The sequence below is a fragment of the Crassostrea angulata genome, chromosome 6 (assembly GCF_025612915.1).
Source record: "Crassostrea angulata isolate pt1a10 chromosome 6, ASM2561291v2, whole genome shotgun sequence".
In the NCBI taxonomy this organism is placed as follows: domain Eukaryota; kingdom Metazoa; phylum Mollusca; class Bivalvia; order Ostreida; family Ostreidae; genus Magallana; species Magallana angulata.
Window position 1 is genome coordinate 3,936,857 of NC_069116.1, and position 24,919 is coordinate 3,961,775.

Genomic DNA, 24,919 nt, shown 5'->3' on the forward strand with positions numbered 1-24,919 from the left:
CCCCCCCCCCCCCCCCCCCCCCCCACGGATTAGGAATTTCAAGATTTGGAGGAAAAAAATTTTTGGTAGGGAAGAATTTTTTTTGGAAGTATAGTTGACTCCCCCCCCCCCCCCCCCCCCAACGGATTAGGATTTTGAAGATTTTTATTGAAAACTTTAGATTTCCTTTTTTTTCTCCTCTTTTTTTTTTTTTTTTTTTTTGCTTGTCAAGATTTTTTGGATGGGTCTGGCCCCCCCCCCACTTTCAAAAACGATGCTACGTGCCTGTATGTGACAAGTAAGGAGAAGATCATTATTTATTTTTGGTCGTTGCCTGAAAGGTTATGAAGTTTTCAAAAAATCATTCTATGTTCTGGAAAAAAAAGTTTTACTTAAAACGGGATGTAAAAACGCAGAAATGAAAAAGTAAACGTCCACTTTGATTCAAACATCGTTTCCGCCGAGAGTGAGTGTACACAATCCTCGTCTATCACGCTGAGCTACGATGAAATATTACAAACATAGTGTATAGCTTTTATAGTTTGACAATTATTAACAATTGTAAACGTTTTAGAAAAAGTACTAGATTTGGCCCAGTATATGGGTCTAGCTTTCACTTTAATGAACCAATAATAAGATTGAATGAAAACTTATTATAGTAATATCCTTTCAATAAAAGTACTTTTAGGATCGAGTCTACACCCATTCAAACCAAAACATTGCAATTTGGCACAGTAAATGGTCAAGATTTTGGCATAAATTCCATGTAGCTTAATTTGGAACCATACCTGTTGTGTTTACGAAATGAAAGCACGTTATTGACTTGCATCATGACATTTATAGTATAAACAATGTACGGTATACAGAACAAAATCAAATATTTTAACATTTGAAAATAGTTCTCCTTTATAACTCAAGTGGGGGAGATATAACACCTTATACGCCCCTGTCCTTTGAATAATTTGATTACATTAGCAATAAATTACTTGCCCTATTCTGAACATTAAGTCTTGTTTATGCATATATACTGATTACATGTTATAACATAAAAAACATGGAAAGCAAGTAATGTAAATGGAATGAACCAGGATTAACTGTTATTGGAACGATTCAGAACACCGGGCAATTGGAAGGATGCCCCAATATAAAGAGGTCACATTGACTGAGGAATTGGTCAACTGTTCTTATAATCACAATATCATAATCAAAGCAGAAACCCAGTATATTATGGCATCAAAGGTGTTTAAATCTTAAAATCATTCCTAATAAAAATATTTTTTAAAAATCATAATTAAATATTCACATAATATATAAAATAAACTAACCAAGGCCTAAAACAATTATTCAAAATTTCATGCATTGACATTATTTTGATTTTTAAAAATAATTTTTTTGCCATGTAATAATAAATCAAAAATACTGTTACATTGTATTGGTGAAGAAGAATATGGCACATAAAGAATAATCTAACTTAAAAATTATGTGAAAACAACTTCAGGTCAACATTTGGTGAAGATAAAATACCAATTAAAAAAAAAACTCCATGCCTTGCTGGGAGAATCAAAGCCCCTATTCAATATAACTACATTTTCAACAGACTTTTCTCACAATTCTCAATGCACAATGAATGCATCTCTTATCTTCTCTCTGCAATCACTTTTATTCCATTTTTTGTTCTTAATACAACCCCAATCTTTATGTTCACTTCTCCAGTTGGATCCAAACTTAAATTAAACCTGTAGTTAAACAAATAATTTACACATTATTGATACATCAATTCTATATCAGGTTTAACAAAAAATGTTGATTATGATCAAGAAATTGAACATATTAGACTAATAATGGCATTTGTTAAGCACAAGAATTAATAAAATACTCTGCTGTGCCATCCTAAGCTAGCTTACTGTTATGTGTACAAACCTTTGTAGAACATGGACAAGAATAATTTTCATTTCATTCATGGCAAAGTGCTGACCTATACAATTTCTGAAAAGTTAAAAAAAAAATGAAATTAAATTCATGCTACTGTACATACATACCATTTGTATCCCATATATATCTTTGCGTGTTATTAACATTAATTATATCTGTGTAAACATGATTACTGCAATCATACAATGTCTTCCTTTGGTGGTTCATGTAGGTATGAAGGTAACATGAAGAAATACTGAAGAGAATACATTACAAACATCATCTTATATTCATACATTAGTTTATTGAATAGGTTTTTGATCTTTGTCTGCATTTTTCACCTATTTTTTTTTCTGATGCAAAAAGTATGGAGTCAAGATACTGATCTAGCTAGTAGAGTTAAACAGCTGACTAACAAACAGACAGACTCAGGCAATATGCCCAACATTTTCAAAAGTGAGACAGAGCAATGATTGAAATATGAACCTGAAATAGAGGAGTTACATTCATATGTTTATATGTCTATTTACTGTCAAAGTTTTCATACACATGAAAATTCTTTGATACCAATTGGTTCATCATTGTCAAATCTTTAATACATGTAACTATACCTAGGTCCTGCAGAAAATGGCACAAAAGCAAAATTGTCGTATTTCCTCTCCTTATCTGGAGAAAAGCGTTCTGGTTTGAACTCGAAAGGGTCTTCCCAGACTGCCTTGTTGTGATGGAGGTTGTAGATCTGGACTCCGATCGTTGTCCCTGCTGGAATCTGGTGGTCATCTAACACGATGTCCTTGGTAGTGACCCGCTGTATGAAGGTCACTGGGGGGTACAAGCGCATGCTTTCTTTGATGCACTGGGTGAGGTAACTCAGCTTAGGAAGATCTGACCTGTGATATATCAGAAAAGTCTATTCAAGTCTGAGAATGTTACATCCTATCAAATGAAATTCTATTTATGAACTAATAAAGTACATATATCTCTTTTAAACTACTAATTCATCATTGAACCTACTAATTCATCATTGAACCTACTAATTCATCATTGAACCTACTAATTCATCATTGAACCTACTAATTCATCATTGAACCTACTAATTCATCATTGAACCTTTTGTCTCTTAATCATTGTATATGGATTCTTTTAGACTGGATTTACCATGAAAATATAGTAAATTATTTTAGAGCGTCCTTTTGGTGCTAGCTAGATCCATTATAAAGTCATGTAGAAAATTAAACAATTCTTTGACATTCTAAATATAATCCCGGCCAGTATCTATGTTCAATTTGACATACAGTCAACAAATCAGAATATTCAGGAAAGTCAATTTATGTGGTACGTGGATTACTGTATATGTGACCTAGAAACATTTCATAAATAATCTTCACAGAAGGCATTGATCTGCGTCTGAACATGCTTGAGTGATTATGAATTTTGAATATTAATATTTTGTTATTTTTTGGCATCATAAGCCATCAAAAAAAGGTTCATTGACAAATCAACATCCATTATTTGTAAAACCTGTACGGATTCAGAGGATCCAGAAACTACCCACCATTGTAGGTCCCTGTTTTCCCTGCCCTCCATTAGCTCATCAATCTCCCTCTGACATTCCCGCTGGTGCTCGGGATGTTTGGCCAGTAAATATAACGTCCAGCACATCCCACTCGTGGTTGTATCGTGACCTAAAAACATCTTACTTAATGCAATGCAAACAAAAGAATGTTTAAGTTATACCCTCTCAACAGCCATTCATATTTATAAGTGTACATCACATCAATCAATTGCATTTTAAGACCAGAACAAAACATTATATTTAATAAAGTGAAAGCAGATCAAAGTCAGCAGAAAATGATCACTTACGAGGGTTAATTGTCTCAAGATAGCGTATAAAAGTGGCGTTATTCAGTTAATAGAAGACGCAGAAAGATGAAACTTGTCCCCAAAGGGGTTAATGTAATTAGAATTTAATTTTTCAATAATATTAAATATTATAAGAATATATTGGTTAAAGACTAGATTTAAACTTCAACATGAAATGCAATGTAAGAAACAAAAAGTCGGAATCAGCATATAAGAGAAAATCAAAATTTTTGCAAAAAAGCACACTCCAAACAAAAACATTGAAGAAACAAGAGGCCCATGGGCCACATCGCTCACCTGAGGAACAAGCGGTATGATAAAATCAGCTCAATGGAGTCATAATACAAACTATCTGGACAATGTTTAATAATTCATGTAAATCCTGTATAAATAAAATCCATTTTCCCTTGGATATTCTTCTGTTTATAATCATTAGTCCCTTTTCTAACAGGATGATTTTATAGTCATATCATATGTTGAGTATTGCAGATCTAAAAAAAGATCCCTAACAATAGTTTATATATGGGATATAAACGTACATCAAACTCTGAACCTTCTCGTGAGGCCAAAAAATTGTCCTGGGGCCAAAGTCTTAACAATTATAAAGAATCATCTGGCTGATTAGTTTCTGAGAAGATTTTTAAAGATTTACCCTATATATTCCTTTGTTAAACTTTGACCCCCCCCCCCATTGTGGCCCCACCCTACCCCTGGGGATCATTATTTTCACAACTTTGAATCTACACTACCTGAGGATGCTTTCACACAAGTTTCAGCTTTCCTGGCTGATTAGTTTCTGAGAAGAAGATTTTTAAAGAATAACTCTGTTTATTCCTATGTAAAACATCGACCTCCCATTGTGTCCCAAACCTACCCCCAGGGGTCATGATTTTCACAAATTTGAATCTACACTACCTGAGTATGCTGACACACAAGTTTTAGCTTTCCTGGCTAATTAGTTTCTGAGAACAAGATTTTTAAAGATTTACTGTATATAATCATATGTTAAACTTCGATCCCCCATTGTGGCCCCAACCTACCCCCAGGGGTCATGATTTTCACAACTTTGAATCTACACTACCTGAGGATGCTTCCACACAAGTTCCAGCTTTGCCGGCGAATTAGTTTCTGAGAAGAAGATTTTTAAAGATTTACTGTATATATTCCTATGTAAAACGTCGATCCCCTATTGTGGCCCCACCCTACACCCAGGGGTCATGATTTTCACAAATTTGAATCTTCACTACCTAAGGATGCATCCACACAAGTGTCAGCTTTCCTGGCCGATTAGTTTCTGAGAAGAAGATTTTTAAAGATTTACTGTATATATTCCTATGTACAACGTCGATCCCCTATTGTGGCCCCACCCTACCCTCGGGGGTCATGATTTTCACAAATTTGAATCTTCACTACCTAAGGATGCATCCACACAAGTGTCAGCTTTCCTGGCCGATTAGTTTCTGAGAAGATTTTTAAAGATTTACTTTTTATATTCATATGTTAAACTTCGACCCTCCATTGTGGCCCCACCCTACCCCTAGGGGTCATGATTTTCACATCTTTGAATCTACACTACCTGAGGATGCTTCCACACAAGTGTCAGCTTTCCTGGCCGATTAGTTTCTGAGAAGAAGATTTCTAAAGAGTTACTCTATATATTCATGTTAAACTTCGACCCCCCCATTGTGGCCCCATCCTCAGGTGAGCTAAAAAGGTTAAGTTTACAATTCAATAAGTGGGTTTCTGGAAGAACAGATTTTGAAAATTTTCGTAATAAATATTGACAATTTTTTTATACTTTTTTAATCTTTAGCTTTTAAGATCTGTGTACAAACATAGAATTGTGAGCAAATCTCTGTATCTTGCTTATAATTCGAAGCTTAACACTCAAATATGGTTAGTAAATAGAAATTGTAAACAACATGCACTACATGTATAACAAATAAAGAACACAATTTATTTTTTCGAAATGATTCATATATATATACATGGATATACCTACATATTTCCGTAAGCGATATCAAACTCTATTTAAACTGAATAAACTAGAGAAAATGCCAAGCATCTCAACAAAACCTATTGCATTAATCTACCATTACGCAAAAGATAATGCCGAATTAACGATAGAATGAATTGTATTTCAGTACCCCTACATCAGATTTTGCTTAATTTGCGCAGGTAAATGTAACGTAACGTAACTGTTTGATTTACCGAAGTCTCTGATTGATTTGGTACGTAAAAATCACGAAATACAGACGATAGTTTCCAGGTTAAAAAGCATAAATAATGAAAACGAAACGAAAATCAGAACAAGCTAACACCAACGTCATGTGTTAAAACTGTCAACGCATTGAAATATTTAACCTCAATTTACTTCACAAAATCGGCACCAATATATTTTTCATGTTTCAAAACTTCCCTTCATACGGGAACTGTTGCACAACAAGCAAATTCATCATAGTCAGATCGACACTTTTTCGTATAATGTCATGGCTGCTTTAAACAAAGAACCTCGTTTTAGAAGTATGGAATACGAGTCTTGGTAAAATGGGTATGCAAACCCGGGCCGTGGCAAAATAAATGCCGGGGCAGATCGGCAATCGTCAATTCCAAATACGCATTATTTTGCAGCAATATCTACAGCGAATACAAATATACTAGTCCATCAAATATCCTGATATTTTAATGAGATTGGCAGATTAGTAACTGCCAATCTTTTGTTTTGCCCAGGCCAAGTCTTGCCTACCCATTTTACCGGATGCCGAGCCCGATTGAAACACGCCTTTCCTTTATTATTATTTTCGTAATAACTTCGATTTGAAACAAAATTACCCCTTAATTTTTGCAATTTATATTTTCCTTCCTATAAGGATAATTTATGCTAAACTACGTTGAATTTGCCTCGGTAGTTCTTGAGAAGAAGATTTTTAAAAATGCACCCCCCTTTTTCTACAGTTTCAAGGTTTTCTCCGCATTGAATACAGATCGGACTTTAATTTTTGCAATTTATATTTGCCCTCCCATAAGGATGCTTTGTGCCAAATTTGGTTGAAATTGGATAAGCAGTTTCAGAGAAGAAGTTCAAAATGTAAAAAGTTTACAGACGGACAGACGGACAGACGGACGGACGGACAGACGGACAGACGGACGACGGACAAAATGTGATCAGAATAGCTCACTTGAGCTTTCAGCTCAGGTGAGCTAAAAACAGTACACCATTTTGATGGTCTTTGCCTATTTTACCTTCGAACAAGAATGTGTCCACTTCATTCCTTATCTCCAAGGATGTTAAACCCTGGCTATTTTCATCCTTAGCTGTTAATAAAATGTCAAGGAAATCCAAATGGCGAGACTTTGGTTTGGAACCTTCTTCTTCCTATCAAATTTTAAGAAGTAAAATTAATCAAAGTACTGAAAGAACTGAAACCAGTTTTGGGGGTTTTTTTAAGTAGCACTTTTTGTTGGAATAATATAAAATTTCAGAGAAGTTGATTACATTAGTAATGTAAACTTAAAATTTTCTTAGGTAAAAATTCAACTATAATCAATCAATAATGAAAATTTTAACTACATGTACAATTGATCAGTTAGGTAAATCTTCAGTCATAATATGTCAGTTATTTATTAATAGTAAAAACTTCAACTACAATCAATCAATTAGGTAAAATTTTAACAACAATCTTAGACTATCAGTTCAAACTTTAACTATAATTAATCTGAAAAGTTCAACAATTATCTATCAGTAAAGTAAATCTTCAACAATTATCTATCAGTTAAAAGAGATTATCTATCAGTGAGGTAAACTTACTTCAACAATTATCTTTCAGTTAAATTATCCATCAGTTAAGTAAAACTTCTTTATCTATCAGTTAAGTAAAACTTCTTTATCTATCAGTTAAGTAAAACTTCAACAATTATCTATCAGCTAAGTAAGATTATCTAATCAGTGAGGTAAATTTACTTCAACAATTATCTATCAGTAAAATTATCCATCAGTTAAGTAAAACTTCAACAATTATCCATCAGTTAAGTAAAACTTTTACAATTATTCATCAGTTAAGTAAAACTTCTTTATCTATCATTTAAGTAAAACTTCAACAATTATCTATCAGTTAAATTATTTATCAGTTAAGTAAAACTTCAACAATTGTCCATCAGTTACATGTACATGTAAGTAAAACTTTAACAATTAACCATCAATTAAGAAAAACTATAACAATTAGCTATCAGTTTAGTAAAACTTTAACTATGATATTGATTCCACAGTTATATGGGTTTAATCAGATTATCATTAATATTACCATTGTATTCTTGGCAGGAAACAGGGAACTACACTTATTTAGAAATCAGGTATAAGTTTATGTGGTCTTGTTCATTCATGAAAATATCAATGATTAAATGCATCTGCAGCTAACAGAGAACATCAAAAGAAAAAAATATAAACAGTCCTATTTTCACATATAGTTCAGATAGAATCATTTAATTTTTGGGGGGCCAATTTTTGTGGATTATGTGGTTTTTTTGGCTTATTTGTGGAGATGTTCTTTCGTAGATGGGTTGGTTTTCAGTTTCAGTAGGAAAACTTGATCCTATATTAAATTGGTTTTCGTTGAAGAAGTCAATTCGTTTGTGAGGACTACCCATGAATAACACGAAAAAAGAGCCTGCCCACCATGAATTCTAATAATTCCACAGTTAACATGTTAAAATTTTCCTGCTTATGTCATCTAAGGAAAAAATTTCAACAATAAAGAAACAGGAACAATTCTAATTTCAGATTAGTTAATACACATGAAAATACAAAAGAGAAATTACCCTGTTTTAGACACTGAGCAATTTCAAAATGATATGAGACAAAACTAATTTTTAGCTAAATTAGGACCAAATTTATTGAACAAGTAAAAAACAAAAAATTGTCTTTGAATGCACTGACAAATTAAAATGTTATATTGGTTTGTGTCGTGCGACAAGCAGACAGTGCCTGTGGTGCTTTGCTGTTTATCAATCCTGAGCTCCATTGGTTATACCCCTTATATATTCAATATTATCTACCTTGTTTGCTGAAACAATATCTTTTAAATGATACTAGCTAGCAATATTTCTTCTGGTTTCTCTTTGACCTCTGACTTTCAGTACTTTAGTGCAAAATATTAAAATTAATACATGTATATTATGGGAAGATAAAACAAGTTTATTAAACCTGTAACATTTTCCTACAGTTTAAGCTTTAAGACCTTCTCATCTTTAGAATCAAGGATTGACAACAAGTGAATTATTTTTTCTGTACATGACACTTAAACTGAACATGGGACTTGTATTAGTTTTTCAAAACATGCTCATTAAGTTATATCTTTATCCATGCCTCATATATGCTTACTATCATAATTATTGAAGTTAATGAAATTGTATAAATAAATTCAACACTGGTTCATTGCACAGTGTTTGTAATAGTCACACTCAAATTAAAAACTGTTACCCCTGTAGGGAACTATATGGAGTTAGATTGTGATTGACTTGTGTTCAATCTAATGTGCATGTCAGGCTTTAAACTTGTTTATGAATTTCATTAAAATGATTTCAACAGGAAACTAGTATAACAAGCATTCTTAAAGTATTGCATAAGCAATACACGTCCTCTACCGGTCTGTAGAAATTTGTGAAAACAATGCACTGTTATGCAAAATATCATTTCTCACCGTCTTCTGTACCCCGAATCAACAGACCAACCCGATAACGAATTTGAGTGTTATTATACAAAAAAAACCTGTTGATTAAATTTACAACACAAGGCTTGACACTATTTTACAGAACTTACATGTATTTGTTTGTTAGTAACAATAAAAGGAATGGTCTAAATAATGCACAATATTATTACTGACTACATACTTTCCTCGTTTATTTAGTACACACCAAACCCGATAACGAACCCGAACATTAAACAATTGGAATATAAAAAATTAATTTTCTCTAAAATATGTCAACCAGACGCTACAAAAGTGTAAACTTGATCTGTAGTTTGACATTTTGAAGCTGTTCAGCAAATTTCATATTATTCCTCAAACGCATAAAGAAAAAAAGTGTGGAAAACTGAAGTGGGACAGACAGACGGACGGACGGACAGACAGACGGACGGACAGACGGACAGATAGACTAACTGACGGACGCAAAGGAAAGCTAAAGTCCCCTCCGGTGAAAACTGGTATGGGACTAATAAAATAAATATAATCATGTTTACTGGCTACTTATTCATGTTAATTGTGACCACTTACCAAGCTTTTCTTTCTTTTAGCAATGATGTCCTCTGCCACTTTATGAACATAATCACAATTTTTCTTAAATTCCCGGCCACTGGGGGATAGGTAAAACAAGAAATCTGGATAAAACCATGGCTTTCTGAAACAGTAAAATTAACATACTGTGGAATCATTTAGATTCAAGGGGTCAGTTTTTGTCAATTGTGGTGTATTTTGCTTATTCATGAGGATGTAATTTCGTGGTTGCCTTAAATTTTAGTTTAACACTTTCTAAATTTGATTTCTTTGTAGATGTAAATATGTGCCCAAGAACACCATGAAAATTGAGCCACCTTGAATTCTAATGATTTCACAGTATATCAAAGACTTCTTGCTGAAACTTGCATTATCATTGAAAATAATATAGATAACTTAATTGTTTTTTTCTCAAATAAAGACCTGTGACACTTTCAGTCAAATTTTCATCATATCTATGCATGGTAAATATACCAATGTTTAAAACTGAAACAGACACTGTGTCAAATCTTGAAGTTTCAAATTTGAGTTTCGTTGTACATTTCTATGAAGTACATGTATTTGAAGTGCATTGTGTAATTCATGTAATCTGTAGAGATAACATGAAAATAATGATCCACTCTCAGAAAAAATCTGTATTTATTTGTTTTGATTTGTAAGAGAATGACACTATACCAAGAAATAAAATAACTGCTATCTTAATTTCTGCAACCAGTAAGTAGGAAAAACAGATCGCAACTAGGCACAAAACACCTTGCGAATACATTCCTTTTTCATATCTACATGTATATCTACAACCAAAAGACCCTTATTGGCATAAAATATCTAACATATATTAAAGTGAACTTAACTACATGTAGTTTATCCCAAAGAGAACCTTCATTTCCCAAACAAATTAGTTCAAAGTTCACTTACAATGACCTGGCCACCCAGATATCGGACAGAACATTGACAGCGTGCACATAGGGGTGTGTCTCTCTGAAAGAAAGCAAGTTAATGTATCAAGTACATGCAGCCATACTACAGCTAATTACTGAACTATATGTAGAAACCTCATGTTTTTATGTCAAACATCTTCCTGGTTTTAATTACTTTCATTTACTCAACAATGAAACTGAAATAAAAATACTAAAATTAGAGAATACTAGTATTGTATTCACCCTAATTATGTGCATTAATTCTTGAATAAAGCAACAAAAATAGTAAAATAGTAAACTATTGAATACCCCGTGTATCTGGTGTTCGTTTTATCTAGCTATATCTAATACAGACATGCAGTTCATTCACAGTTAAGTGTGTCAGTAGATACGAGCACAGTTCACCATAATGGACACCCATTTGTTCTTAATAACCTCCATGCATGGAAAAATGCCCATATAAATATTCTATTTCTATATGCTACATGAATACAGATTGAGGATAAACATGCTATAAAATGATAATATTGATGTTTCCTTCCTGCAGAGATCTCTGTTAAGTCACCATTTTTGATGGTAGAACATTAACTATGATAAGTACATGTATCCTTAAAGAAACGTCAGGAGATGAGCCAGAACAAAATTTGAATGATGTCGGAATATTACCCTAGTTGTTGACAGTTGCTTTCGTATGAGAAAGCACACTGCAGAATGATATCCAGCGATGCCAGTCCGATGAAGGAGAACAACTCAAAGCTGTTACCAGCTTTCACCTGCTGATCTATCTTGTCCTGAAATTTGTTAAAAACACCACTTCCAACGGATCAAGATGTCAAAAATCAATGATTACACAAGCAGAGGGTGTTAATAATTAAACCCTAGCGAACAAATCTGCCACTGTAAATCTGAGTTATGAACAGGTTTGTTTTTTAAAATGAGGCTCAGTCTCCTAGATTAAAACTTAATTATCAAATGGGTCTATCGCAAATCCTGAGTCCAGTGTAATCACCATACATAAAATCCAATAATGAATTCCCCCAAACGTGCAGGCATCCTTCTAACATATTGACATGCATTCTATTCATTAATCTTGATTAACTAATTAATAATTAAACATAATGATATCAATATACCTCTCATATACTTATCAATAAATTCAAAAACTATGATGCAACTGACCTAGATTAGGTAAAAGTATTTGCTTAATAAAATGAATGCTTTTGATTCAAGGTTTGACAACATTATACATATATGTAAGATCAATACCACCAAAACAGATGCAGCTTTGTTTTTTAAGGCAATATAAGACTGCAGAATGTCAAAGTGGAACGCTGGAGTAAGTAGGCGACGATTCCGCAACCACTTCTGTCCGTTTGCGATCAGTAATCCCTCCCCCAGCCAGTCCAAACCAAGGATATACACCGTCCCCAACTGACGTGGCTTTGGTTCTGTCAAAAATCACATTACTTTGTAACGGTTTCTTTCATCATAATCACTTGAATAAACATTTATGTCAGATACTTCTCCTTTACTAATTTTTTCCAATTAACCTATAAGATCAAAATACTATCGCTGATTTTACATAATTATGTACAATACTCATACATGTATCAAACTGTAAATTGGGAACTAAATACCATTATGCCATAACAATCTTTTTGTCTTAAATAATCGGATGTTGGTCTTACCTTTAGTTTAATTTTAGTATTGTACTACATGTATTACTTTTGAATTCCATCTATCACATGTTTCCTTTATTGAGATTTGAAGCCCACATACCTGTGGATTTAAGGAGCATCTTGACTGTCTCTGGGTGGTGAACAATCAGCACCGGTCTGAAGCTGATCCAAAGTAAGTGAAACTTGGGGAACTTGTCACAGCGCTCCATCTGGAATCGTAGACCCTCCTCATTGGGCCCTGGGTACTAGAAGGTCAGAAAACTTGGTTATCAAAGTAACTCAAAATGAGAAATGATATTATTTTTAAATCACTGCTTAACCATTTGTAAGTAATGACGAAAAATACTCTAAAAATTATTTTTTAACATATATCTGATCATAGCTTTTGACATCACTCATTGAAGATGAAGAGCAGAAAAATTGAATGAATACCATCAGCAGGTGCCCTAAGAGCTTGCTGGCATTGGGATCCATGGGCAGACCAGTGTAGAAAGGAGCCCAGCTCAGATAGTCTAGGTAGGCCAGGGTTAGCTTGATGACAACATAGGAGAAGACAATCAGGAGTGCCACACTGACCAATGACCCCCAGGAGGAGAGAGAACTGAGGCCCAGGATTGGCATCTCCTCACCTGTGGTGGTATCCCTCACCTGTGGTTCTACACTTCACCTGTATCTCTCCACTGCACTTGTTGTTCCAGACTTTACCCAGTTCTACAAGTCTACAGAAAAAAAAGATTGACATACATCATTTCAAAATGTGCATCAAATATACAACAGGTCATGTGATAAAACACAAGTAATGTTGTAAAGCAGAGAGGCATTTTGGCAAAATTCAAGTCAAGGTCATTCATATTCTGCATCACAGGCTTTGCAAGATTTTTCTTTTTACAGAACTGGTGAAAAAAAATCCTTTTGAAGTAATTTTGGTAAATTACTTATTTGATAACTCACAATATGCTCCTCTATTTTCGCTAGCCGAGGGTGACGATCCACAGTGTTTTTCTATTCTTAGAAATAGAATGAGAAACACTGTGGATCGTTACCCTTGGCTAGCCAAGATGATGCTCCTCAGGTAACAAAATATTTACAAAAAAAAAAAAAAAAAGTTTATGAATAAGTGTCCCAATATTTGTCACATCCTATTATCAAATCTCTGAAGAGTAAATCCCTACACATACACTATGATAATGTGTATATAGTGATGTAATTTTAAAAACTAGACACAAATCTATCAGTACATTTTTTACCATTGGCAATCTAAAAGCAGGAAACACACAATGATCTACTTCCTCTGAATAAGATTTTCTTCTGATGTTAAAAGAAAAAACAGAGTAAGTGGTGTGTTCTTCTGTAGAGAGATTTAATGGGATCTTGATAATGCAGATTTTTAAATGACTTCATAAAGATACAGCCTATTTTCATTGAAAATCTTTAACTAAAAAGTCAATTATGGAGGTAATATGGGTTTTTGCGTAAAGACTACAACAGAAGAACTCTTTATTTTTTAACCATATGTAATTTACACCAACTGTAGTATATATGCAAAGTTGCAAGAAAATCTACCAGCAGGTTCTTTTTAGGGGCCATCTCAAAATACAGGTACATTACTATAGGAATATATTAGAAATTGTCATTTTCTGCACATCGAAGCGGATTAAAAAATACTACAATAACAATTTTCTTCAAATTGTAATATGATTGGTAATATCATTTTCTACCTTATTTGTAAAAAATACTAAAATCTACCATCTGGTCTTTAATGAGAGTCATCTCAAAATATCAAAATGCACCAAATTTTGCATATATATTTGGATTATTATTAATGTAGATTGGTATGGTGGATTCATTCAAAAATTAAGAAACATAATTCTGATGATAGCATTATTCTGTGTGTAAAATTTCAAACTTGACCCTTTTTACTTTTTCTTTTACGTTATTTCTTATAACATACTCCTACAAAGCTTCATTTTATTGCATTGTAAAAGCACAATGGCAATGCTTGCCTACCTAATAATAGGAAAATCGTTTACAATTGATTATTAATGGTATTGAAACAATTTCATAAAAGGTATAAATACACTGTGTTTTACTAGAATGTGCCAAAACATGCACAATGAAAACTGAGGTTGAGGACAAAATAAGTTTTTTATTCATTGATGATACAAAACTAGACCTGGTGGTTGGATGGTTAAGTGCATATTCAAGAATTTTACTTGGTTACAAAAGTTTTACTTGGTCATGGGTAGTTGGTATTTTTAACGTGCCAGTTGTTGGTTTATAATTGGTGTTCATAATAGGTGGTTGGTTATTGATGTTACCATGTGAAGGGGTTAAGGGTGAATGTCATTACAGGTTGATCAGCACCTACATGGAAGTCTGGCTTATTTTACTTTCTGTATCATCATGAGTTTTTCTCCTGTTTTAAAGTGATTGGTGTTTGTCCTATGTGATGTGTTGTTAGTGTTTGTCCTGTGTGATGTGTTATTGGTGTTTGTCCTGTGTGGTGTGTTATTCGTGTTTGTCTTGTGTGATGTGTTATTGGTGTTTGTCCTGTGTGATGTGTTATTGGTGTTTGTCCTGTGTGGTGTCTTATTGGTGTTTATCCTGTGTGATGTGTTATTGGTGTTTGTCTTGTGTAATGGGCTATTGGTGTTTGTCCTGTGTGGTGTGTTTTTGGTGTTAATCCTGTGTGATGTCTTATTGGTGTTAATCCTGTGTGATGTGTTTTTGGTGTTTGTCCTGTGTGGTGTCTTATTGGTGTTTGTCCGGTGTGCTATTGGTGTTTGTACTGTGTGATGTGTTATTGGTGTTTGTCCTGTGTTGTGTGTTATTGGTGTTTGTCCTGTGTTATGTGTAATTTGTTTAATCCTATGTGGAGGGTTATTGGTGTTTGTCCTGTGTGGTAGGCTATTGGTGTTTGTCCTGTGTGATGTGTTATTGGTGTTTGTCTTGTGTGATGTGTTATTGGTGTTTGTCCTGTGTGATGTGTTATTGGTGTTTGTCCTGTGTGGTGTCTTATTGGTGTTTATCCTGTGTGATGTGTTATTGGTGTTTGTCCTGTGTGATGTGTTATTGGTGTTTGTCTTGTGTAATGGGCTATTGGTGTTTGTCCTGTGTGGTGTGTTTTTATTGTTAATCCTGTGTGATGTCTTATTGGTGTTAATCCTGTGTGATGTGTTTTTGGTGTTTGTCCTGTGTGGTGTCTTATTGGTGTTTGTCCTGTGTGGTGTGCTATTGGTGTTTGTCCTGAGTGGTGTGTTATTGGTGTTTGTCCTGTGTGATGTGTTATTGGTGTTTGTCCTTTGTGGTGTGTTATTGGCGTTTGTCCTGTGTGATGTGTTATTGGTGTTTGTCCTGTGTGGTAGGTTATTAGTGTTTGTCCTGTGTGGTGTGCTATTGGTGTTTGTCCTGTGTGGTAGGTTATTGGTGTTTGTCCTGTGTGGTGGGTTACTGGTGTTTGTCCTTTGTGGTGTGTTATTGGCGTTTGTCCTGTGTGATGTGTTATTGGCGTTTGTCCTGTGTGGTAGGTTATTAGTGTTTGTCCTGTGTGGTGTTATTGGTGTTTGTCCTGTGTGGTGGGTTATTGGTGTTTGTCCTGTGTGGTGTGCTATTGTTGTTTTTCCTTTGAGGTGGGTTATTGGCGTTTGTCCTGTGTGGTAGGTTATTGGTGTTTGTCCTGTGTGGTGGGTTATTGGTGTTTGTCCTGTGTGGTAGGTTATTGGTGTTTGTCCTGTGTGGTAGGTTATTGGTGTTTGTCCTGTGTGATGTGTTATTGGTGTTTGTCCTGTGTGGTGGGTTATTGATGTTTGTCCTGTGTGGTGGGTTATTGGTGTTTGTTCAGTGTGGTGTGTTATTGTTGTTTGTTCAGTGTGGTGTGTTATTGGTGTTTGTTCAGTGTGGTGTGTTATTGGTGTTTGTCCTGTGTGGTGGGTTATTGGTGTTTGTCCTGTGTGGTAGGTTATTGGTGTTTGTCCTGTGTGGTGGGTTATTGGTGTTTGTCCTGTAAGATGTGTTATTGGTGTTTGTCCTGTGTGGTAGGTTATTGGTGTTTGTCCTGTGTGGCGTGTTATAGGTGGTTATCCTGTGTGATGTGTTATTGGTGTTTGTCTTGTGTAATGGGCAATTGGTGTTTGTCCTGTGTAGTGTGTTATTGGTGTTTATCCTGTGTAGTGGGCTATTGGTGTTTGTCTTGTGTGGTGTGTTATTGGTGTTTGTCCTGTGTGGTGTGCTATTGGTGTTTGTCCTGTGTGGTGTGTAATTGGTGTTTGTACTGTGTGGTGGGTTATTGGTGTTTGTCCTGTGTTGTGTGTTATTGGTGTTTGTCCTGTGTGATGTGTAATTTGTTTAATCCTATGTGGAGGGTTATTGGTGTTTGTCCTGTGTGGTAGGCTATTGGTGTTTGTCCTGTGTGATGTGTTATTGGTGTTTGTCTTGTGTGATGTGTTATTGGTGTTTGTCCTGTGTGATGTGTTATTGGTGTTTGTCCTGTGTGGTGTCTTATTGGTGTTTATCCTGTGTGATGTGTTATTGGTGTTTGTCCTGTGTAATGTCTTATTGGTGTTTGTCTTGTGTAATGGGCTAATGGTGTTTGTCCTGTGTGGTGTGTTTTTGGTGTTAATCCTGTGTGATGTCTTATTGGTGTTAATCCTGTGTGATGTGTTTTTGGTGTTTGTCCTGTGTGGTGTCTTATTGGTGTTTGTCCTGTGTGGTGTGCTATTGGTGTTTGTCCTGAGTGGTGTGTTATTGGTGTTTGTCCTGTGTGATGTGTTATTGGTGTTTGTCTTGTGTGATGTGTCATTGGTGTTTGTCCTGTGTGGTGTGTTTTTGGTGTTAATCCTGTGTGATGTCTTATTGGTGTTAATCCTGTGTGATGTGTTTTTGGTGTTTGTCCTGTGTGGTGTGTTATTGGTGTTTGTCCTGTGTGGTGTGCTATTGGTGTTTGTCCTGAGTGGTGTGTTATTGGTGTTTGTCCTGTGTGATGTGTTATTGGTGTTTGTCTTGTGTGATGTGTTATTGGTGTTTGTCCTGTGTGGTAGGTTATTAGTGTTTGTCTTGTGTGGTGTGCTATTGGTGTTTGTCTTGTGTGGTGGGTTATTGGTGTTTGTCCTGTGTGGTGTGCTATTGGTGTTTCTCCTTTGAGGTGGGTTATTGGCGTTTGTCCTGTGTGATGTGTTATTGGTGTTTGTCCTGTGTGGTAGGTTATTAGTGTTTGTCCTGTGTGATGGGTTATTGGTGTTTGTCCTATGTGGTGTGCTATTGGTGTTTGTCCTGTGTGGTGTGCTATTGGTGTTTGTCCTGTGAGTGTTTGTCCTGTGTGATGGGTTATTGGTGTCTGTCCTATGTGGTGTGCTATTGGTGTTTGTCCTGTGTGGTGTGCTATTGGTGTTTGTCCTGTGTGGACGGTTATTAGTGTTTGTCCTGTGTGATGTGTTATTGGTGTTTGTCCTGTGTGATGGGTTATTGGTGTTTGTCCTATGTGGTGTCTTATTGGTGTTTGTCCTGTGTGGTGGGCTATTGGTGTTTGTCCTGTGTGATGGGTTATTGGTGTTTTTCCTGTGTGGTGTCTTATTGGTGTTTGTCCTGTGTGGTGGGTTATTGGCGTTTGTCCTGTGTGATGGGTTATTGGTGTTTGTCTTATGTGGTGTGCTATTGGTGTTTGTCCTGTGTGGTGTCTTATTGGTGTTTGTCCTGTGTGGTGGGCTATTGGTGTTTGTCCTGTGTGATGTGTTATTGGTGTTTGTCCTGTGTGGTTTGCTATTGGTGTTTGTCCTGAGTGGTGTGTTATTGGTGTTTGTCCTGTGTGGTGTGTTATTGGTGTTTGTCCTGTGTGGTGTGTTATTGGTGTTTGACCTGTGTGGTGGGCTATTGGTGTTTGTCCTGTTTGATGGGTTATTGGTGTTTGTCCTGTGTGGTGTGTTATTGGTGTTTGTCCTTTGTGGTGTGTTATTGGTGTTTGTCCTGTGTGATGTGTTATTGGTGTTTGTCCTGTGTGGTGGGCTATTGGTGTTTGTCCTGTGTGATGGGTTATTGGTGTTTGTCTTGTGTAATGGGCTATTGGTGTTTTTCCTGTGTGGTGTGTTTTTTGGTGTTTATCCTGTGTGGTGTTTTATTGGTGTTTGTCCTGTGTGGTGTTTTATTGGTGTTTGTCCTGTGTGGTGTGTCATTAGTGTTTGTCGTGTGTGATGGGTTATTAGTGTTTGTCCTGTGTGATGGGTTATTGGTGTTTATCCTATGTGGTGTGCTATTGGTGTTTGTCCTGTGTGGTGTGCTATTGGTGTTTGTCCTGTGTGGTGGGTTATTAGTGTTTGTCCTGTGTGATGTGTTATTGGTGTTTGTCCTGTGTGGTGGGCTATTGGTTGTTGTCCTTGTGGTGGGTTTTTAGTGTTTATTTTGATGTTGGGAAAATAGTAAGGTATTAATGTTTTGGTGTTTAATTTGAAATTGAATAGTTAAACAAACATAAATGGAAATTAATATTTTAACATCATGAAAATCCCATTAAATCTTAATATTTGAAGTATTTGCTGGTGTAATTCAGGTTAAATCACATTGAACACAGTGGTGTATATATATTATATGTGGGATATAAATATCTGCAAGAATCGAGCAACCCCTGCTTACTAATATTTAATTTTATTAACATAATGTTCACAAAAATTATTCCTCCTGGGTTTTTTTCACAATGCCTTTCATTTATTGACAATAATGTTATCATGTATAATAGTTTGCTAGCAGTAGTACAATGCTCTCTCTCTCTCTCTCTCACTCTCCAAATAGTTATATATTGTTTTCACATAACTAAGCATCTTTGTTCATGCATTATCATTTATGTACACACAGCACATTAAGGCATTAAGTGCTCTAGACATGGTGAGGACTAAGTAAGTAAGAAAGTACACATAGCACATCGAGTAACTGTTGAGGACTAAGTAAGTAAGAAAGTACACATAGCACATCGAGTAACTGTTGAAAAAGTTTCAGAATTAAAAGTATTGCTGAAATAGGTCAAGTTGTTGAAGGCTTGGCTTAAATTGAAACAGATAAAAATACCGTAGCTTTTGACAAAAGTAACAAACCCATGGATGATTCATCATGGGTTTTAATTTGCATCCCACATTCTCCTACATTTCTCTTTTTTCTTCTAATTCTAGTGATTACCAATTTCCTTCCTAGAAATAACTGTTTCTTTCTGTAACAATTTTCAAGAGTTCTATAGATAATTAAAGTCTTTAAGTTTATAATTTGTTTACCTCCAAATGGAAACCAGTTACTGCTTAAACATCATTGAAATTTACTGTTACAGTTACCTAAGCTATCTACAATCCAAGTGAGCAAACAAAAAATAATAGATTCCTAGGACCCTTTTAGTTCAACATGCTGAACTATTAACAACCCCAATATTCTCCAGTGATGGATTCTTGGGAGTTTGGCCCCACTATCCCATTGGGGCCTTAAGATTTTTTTTTGTTTTACAAGTGTCCATAAGACATACACCATGTACCAAAAATTGAAATTGGGTACACACAATGTCTAAAAAATTGTGAAATATTCAAACAAAACATTTACAGGAAATCATTTTACACTTGAATACACACAATACACAGATAATTAGCGGGAGTCTATATGGGTGGTTTGAGGGATCAAAATAAGTCTGACGTGTGCAGCTACCTGTGACTGAGCTCGTAGTTATGATGACTTTAAAGGTCATTCGTTGCTGCTCACATTAACAGTATTGCTTTAGCTTGTTTAAAACATTTAATTAGTATTTGGAATTCTAAAAGCAGAAAGTGTAATATATACATGTATATAAGGTATTAAACTGCCTATTTTGTTCATATGGCTGTGAATTATAATCTTTTTTGAATAATAAAAATAAATCCTTGAAAATTACAACAGTAAAGAAAAAATGACTAGGCCCCAACAACTGCCCCTTTTTAGTTTGCACCCCCCCCCCCCCCCCCCCCCCAATTTACCACTACCGTTCTCAATCATTTATTGAAATATTTTTTTTAATCTTTTACAAAAGCCATTTTTGGCATATCATAAAGGCCAGTGGAAGATGTTTTAGATTAGCAGTGTGGTAAAGAACTCCCAAAATGGATTAAATTCCGTAAAGGAGTTCAGAAAATCAATTTACATTGACTCCATTTCAGGAGTCCTTACAGGCCATTTAATCATGGTAATCATAGTCCTGAAGATGAGTTTCTCAATGCTTGTACCAACTATCACAGTACACTGCCTCATAAAATATCCAATCAGATCAATAGATTATTCAATGAATATGTACAGATGTAGTTTTACCCATAATATGTGTTTTGGGGAGCTGGTTTTAATCAACTCTCCTATGCAGTTACTCTGGCAACCCCTTAGTAAAAGAGTGTTTGGACAAAACGTAGTAATATATATGTACTAGGAAATAATCAATAAATTCGATGTAATGTATTCAGAAGCATTGCTTTCCAAGGAAATTTATTTATAAATACCTTAAATATTGTTGGATTTTAAATGGAACAAACAAATTAGATATTTTTGTAGTCGTATGTATTCCTACGCCAGAGTTTGATTACAGTGGTAGCATTTGGAGTAAGGGACAGAATATCTAAAGATAGAAACAGTACTGGCATAGATTAGACTTTATTATCACTTGCTTGTTATTAATAAAAATTAATTGCTTTGATATACTTTTCCAGAAATATTTTGATTACTGATACATAATCCATCGTAGAGTTTGGTGACGTTACTTCTATCTTTGAATATTACACAATGTGATTCATATGGAAATTTCTGTCTGTAGCTCAGAATTCTTGTCGGAAAAGCCACTAGAGAATTCATATTAGAAAAAAATAGGTGTAATTATTCAAATAGAGCTAAATAACTACTTGCCATGCGAAATAACATATCTTTGATATCAAAATACATAATAATCAATAAAATCAACTCCCGTCAGTACTTTGATTAATCATTATATATGTGTGTGTAAGGGGAGGGGATTACTATCTATACCTGATCAGAACATTATTTTAGCTTAACTTTCAATATCAGGGCCATCAGAAGGTATTTCATATTGGTGCAGGGATTTTGATCAATAAGAGGTGTGTGTGAGTGTGTGTGGGGGGGGGGGGGGGGGGGGGGGGGGGCGTCTTCAGTTCTGACATTTACACATTTTTCAGAATCAAAATATTAGGATTTGCAAAGCGAAGTTAATGAGTGTCAGGAGAAAATGTACCCAGGAGAAAACATACCCAAGACTTAAGCTACTTTTTCTCCAAATGTACTCTATTAGAGTATTCTAGAAATCATAAACAGAATGTGAAATAGTTTTAGTTTTATAAATAATATCTTTTTATATAGATTCCATACTTAACTTTAAAAATATGTATCAGTTGAATATTTAATGGGACGTGGACATGATTTTTGCTCAAAGATTTTGAAAATTTAATGTTTAGAATTATAGAGAGAGAGATAGAGAGAGAGAGAGAGAGAGAGAGAGAGAGAGAGAGAGAGAATAATACATACCCTTTTCCATATCACAGCTTGTATCAGCCCAAGACTCCAATATCAGCCCGAGGGTTGATATTGGTCGAGGGCTGATACAACCCGTGATATGGAAAAGGGTATCTATTATTATATTTATTACATACTTAGTAATAAATTTAAAAAGAAAACCCATCAACTTATTCATATTATTTGAAAAAAGTCTGGACATCTACATGTATTTGATAAAAATATGAGTTCTTCTTGTTTTAACAAACATGAAGCTACAGAACGGAATTTCATCAGGTTTTAAAAGATGACTGCTTTTAGAACATTTGCCAGCATTTGAAGTTTTCAACTGCACTTAAAAATGTCGACTGTAATTGAAAATGTTTTATTTTTCATCTGTAAACCACAGGGGCTCGTCACGAAGTTTTTTCAACCTTTTATATATACCACCTCTATACTATAAAATACACAAGGGAGGAATCAAAACTCGGAAAAATCGCTACCTCCCGATTTCGGTCGCCTCGTATTAATTCTTCTCGGACGTTAAACCCTGCACTCTAGGTATCATTAGATCGGGAAAGGACCATGGTTTTTAGGAATACATGTAAAATTTAAACATCGGCAACAATTTCAGAAGTTTTCACGCATTTTCTTCCAGTTTACTCTCCGGTGACACTTTCTTCGATCAGATGTTGCGCTCTCATTGGTCAATTCAATGTTGCTCAAGATAACTCGTACGCGGACTTGTATTTTAGAGGGATTTTCAAACGATATTCAAACTTGCTTTGATGCAAGAAATACATAGTCACGTCCTACCAAATGTCCGATGTATGGTTAAAATATTTCTACATAAATATGAAAATTAATACATATACTCACCACGTAATAAGAACTTCTTCACTCACCATTTGAATATCCCTCTAAAATACGAGTCAACGTACGATTTATCTTGATCAACAAAATTAACCAATGAGAGCGCATGAATAAATTTGGTGCGCAACATCTGATCGAAGAAAGTGTCACCGGAGAGTAAACTGGAAGTAAATGCGTGAAAACTTCTGAAATTGTTGCCGATGTTTAAATTTTGCAGGTATTCCTAAAAACTATGGTCCTTTCCCGATCTAATGATACCTAGAGTGCAGGGTTTAACGTCCGAGAAGAATTAATACGAGGCGACCGAAATCGGGAGGTAGCGATTTTTCCGAGTTTTGATTCCTCCCTTGTGTATTTTATAGTATAGAGGTGGTATATATAAAAGGTTGAAAAAACTTCGTGACGAGCCCCTGTGTGTAAACATGCAAAAATGCCGAAGCGAAAAAAGGCAGAGGAGTTCCGCAAGGGGTGTGATACGGATCCGTATCAGCCCTGGAGGGCTGATAACCTGTATCAGCCCCGGAGGCCGATACGGATTTTGTGATGTCATCTGTATCACATGTGCAAAAAACCTGTATTTATTACTAAGTATGTAATAAAAATGTTTATTGTATAATATATTTTATTTTATTACATACTTACTAATAAATACAGTGTTTTTGCATATGCGATACAGCTAACTTTATAACACCAGTATCAGCCTCCGGGGCTGATACGGATTCTGCAGGGCTGATATCGATCTACAGGGCTGATACGGATCCGTATCGCACCCCTTGCGGAACCGCTCTGGTTTTTACTCTTTCAGAAATGGGCCGTATTATAGTTACTCTTTTCGGAACACCTCTGCTTTTTACCGCTTCGGCGTTTCTGTACATTTGCAGACGGTAAAACTAAAATGGATCTCAATGAAAGAACATTCGAATTGCTTGGAAATAGACTTAGTGAATTGGAATACATGCACAACGACACTGTAAGTGAAAAAACTGATTATGTTACGCTGGATTTGTTAGATTCAATAACTAAATTGTTAATCTAAATTGTTTTTGTTTTCTGTATGTTATTAGTAAGTATGTAATAAATATAATAATACATACCCTTTTCCATATCACACCCTGTATCAGCCCTCGACCAATATCAGCCCTTCGGCCCTCGGGCTGATATTATAATCTCGGGCTGATACAGGGTGTGATATGGAAAAGGGTATGTAATATTCTCTATGCATCCTAAATTAGTTTTAAAAACTATTTCATATTATGTTATGATTTCTCTAAGGTACATTTTCTCCAAGAGAAAACGTATCACAACTCTTGGGTACGTTTTCTCCTAGGTACGTTTTCTCTTGGGTACGTTTTCTCCAGCATTCAGAGCTGCTAAGTTGATGTAGGCTACGCCTTACAACTTCTCATAAGAGAATAGCTGATTCTGCATTCTGACAGTAAGGTAAGGCATAGATACTGTACAAAAGAGGTTATAGGTACATTGTAAATGTAAATTATAAATATAAGAAACTCACCACTCTACGTTTTCAACCAGAGTTATAATTCTTTTGCACATGTGACACGACCAGAACTGTGTCACCTCATCACCGGATGTAAATAAAACCTGCAGGTGTTACTAATAACCTTAAAAGTCTAAAGAGTGCTCTATTACATGAACGGATATAGACCTACTGTGTTTGTCACATTATTATTTTGATTAACATGGTATTGGCACAATTCTAGGGGGAAGATAAAACAAAGTATGGGTGGGTGGGTTATAGAGTAAAATAGTTTTAGTAGTATTTTCCTATCCCTCGGTTTTGTGCAGATTGTGTCACCGTGTGACTGGTATGATTGCTTTCTTCATTTAGATTGTTTGTTATGAAATGAAAAGAGATGATGTTTGGGGGTTAACGATTAATTTAAATAATCAAGTAAACTACAGAATCGATAGGATTTATTTACTT

General features: G+C 35.1%; 1 protein-coding gene across 1 annotated transcript; it reads right to left on the bottom strand.

Annotated features, from left to right (window-relative positions):
- Nucleotides 1-1,396: 1,396 nt before the first annotated feature.
- LOC128188944 (ultra-long-chain fatty acid omega-hydroxylase-like) lies at nucleotides 1,397-24,572 on the bottom strand. The gene is made up of 12 exons (XM_052860276.1): nucleotides 24,488-24,572; nucleotides 13,051-13,337; nucleotides 12,719-12,863; nucleotides 12,206-12,387; nucleotides 11,606-11,730; nucleotides 10,938-11,000; nucleotides 10,023-10,146; nucleotides 6,997-7,129; nucleotides 3,446-3,575; nucleotides 2,502-2,780; nucleotides 1,900-1,965; nucleotides 1,397-1,715 (listed from the first exon to the last, which is right to left on the bottom strand). The coding sequence occupies exons 2-12, from the start codon at nucleotides 13,237-13,239 to the stop codon at nucleotides 1,616-1,618; spliced, it is 1,536 nt and encodes a 511-aa protein (XP_052716236.1). The 5' UTR covers nucleotides 13,240-13,337; nucleotides 24,488-24,572; the 3' UTR covers nucleotides 1,397-1,615.
- Between the last annotated feature and the right edge of the window lie 347 nt (nucleotides 24,573-24,919).

Bases quoted from the DNA above. Each gene is read 5' to 3' on its own strand.
- LOC128188944 (XM_052860276.1), bottom strand. From the start codon at position 13,239: ATGCCAATCCTGGGCCTCAGTTCTCTCTCCTCCTGGGGGTCATTGGTC. The intron at 12,388-12,718 runs GTATGTGGGCTT...GATTTTTGACAG, and splicing joins GATGCTCCTTAAATCCACAG to AACCAAAGCCACGTCAGTTG. The intron at 3,576-6,996 runs GTAAAATAGGCA...AGATGTTTTTAG, and splicing joins GGACACATTCTTGTTCGAAG to GTCACGATACAACCACGAGT.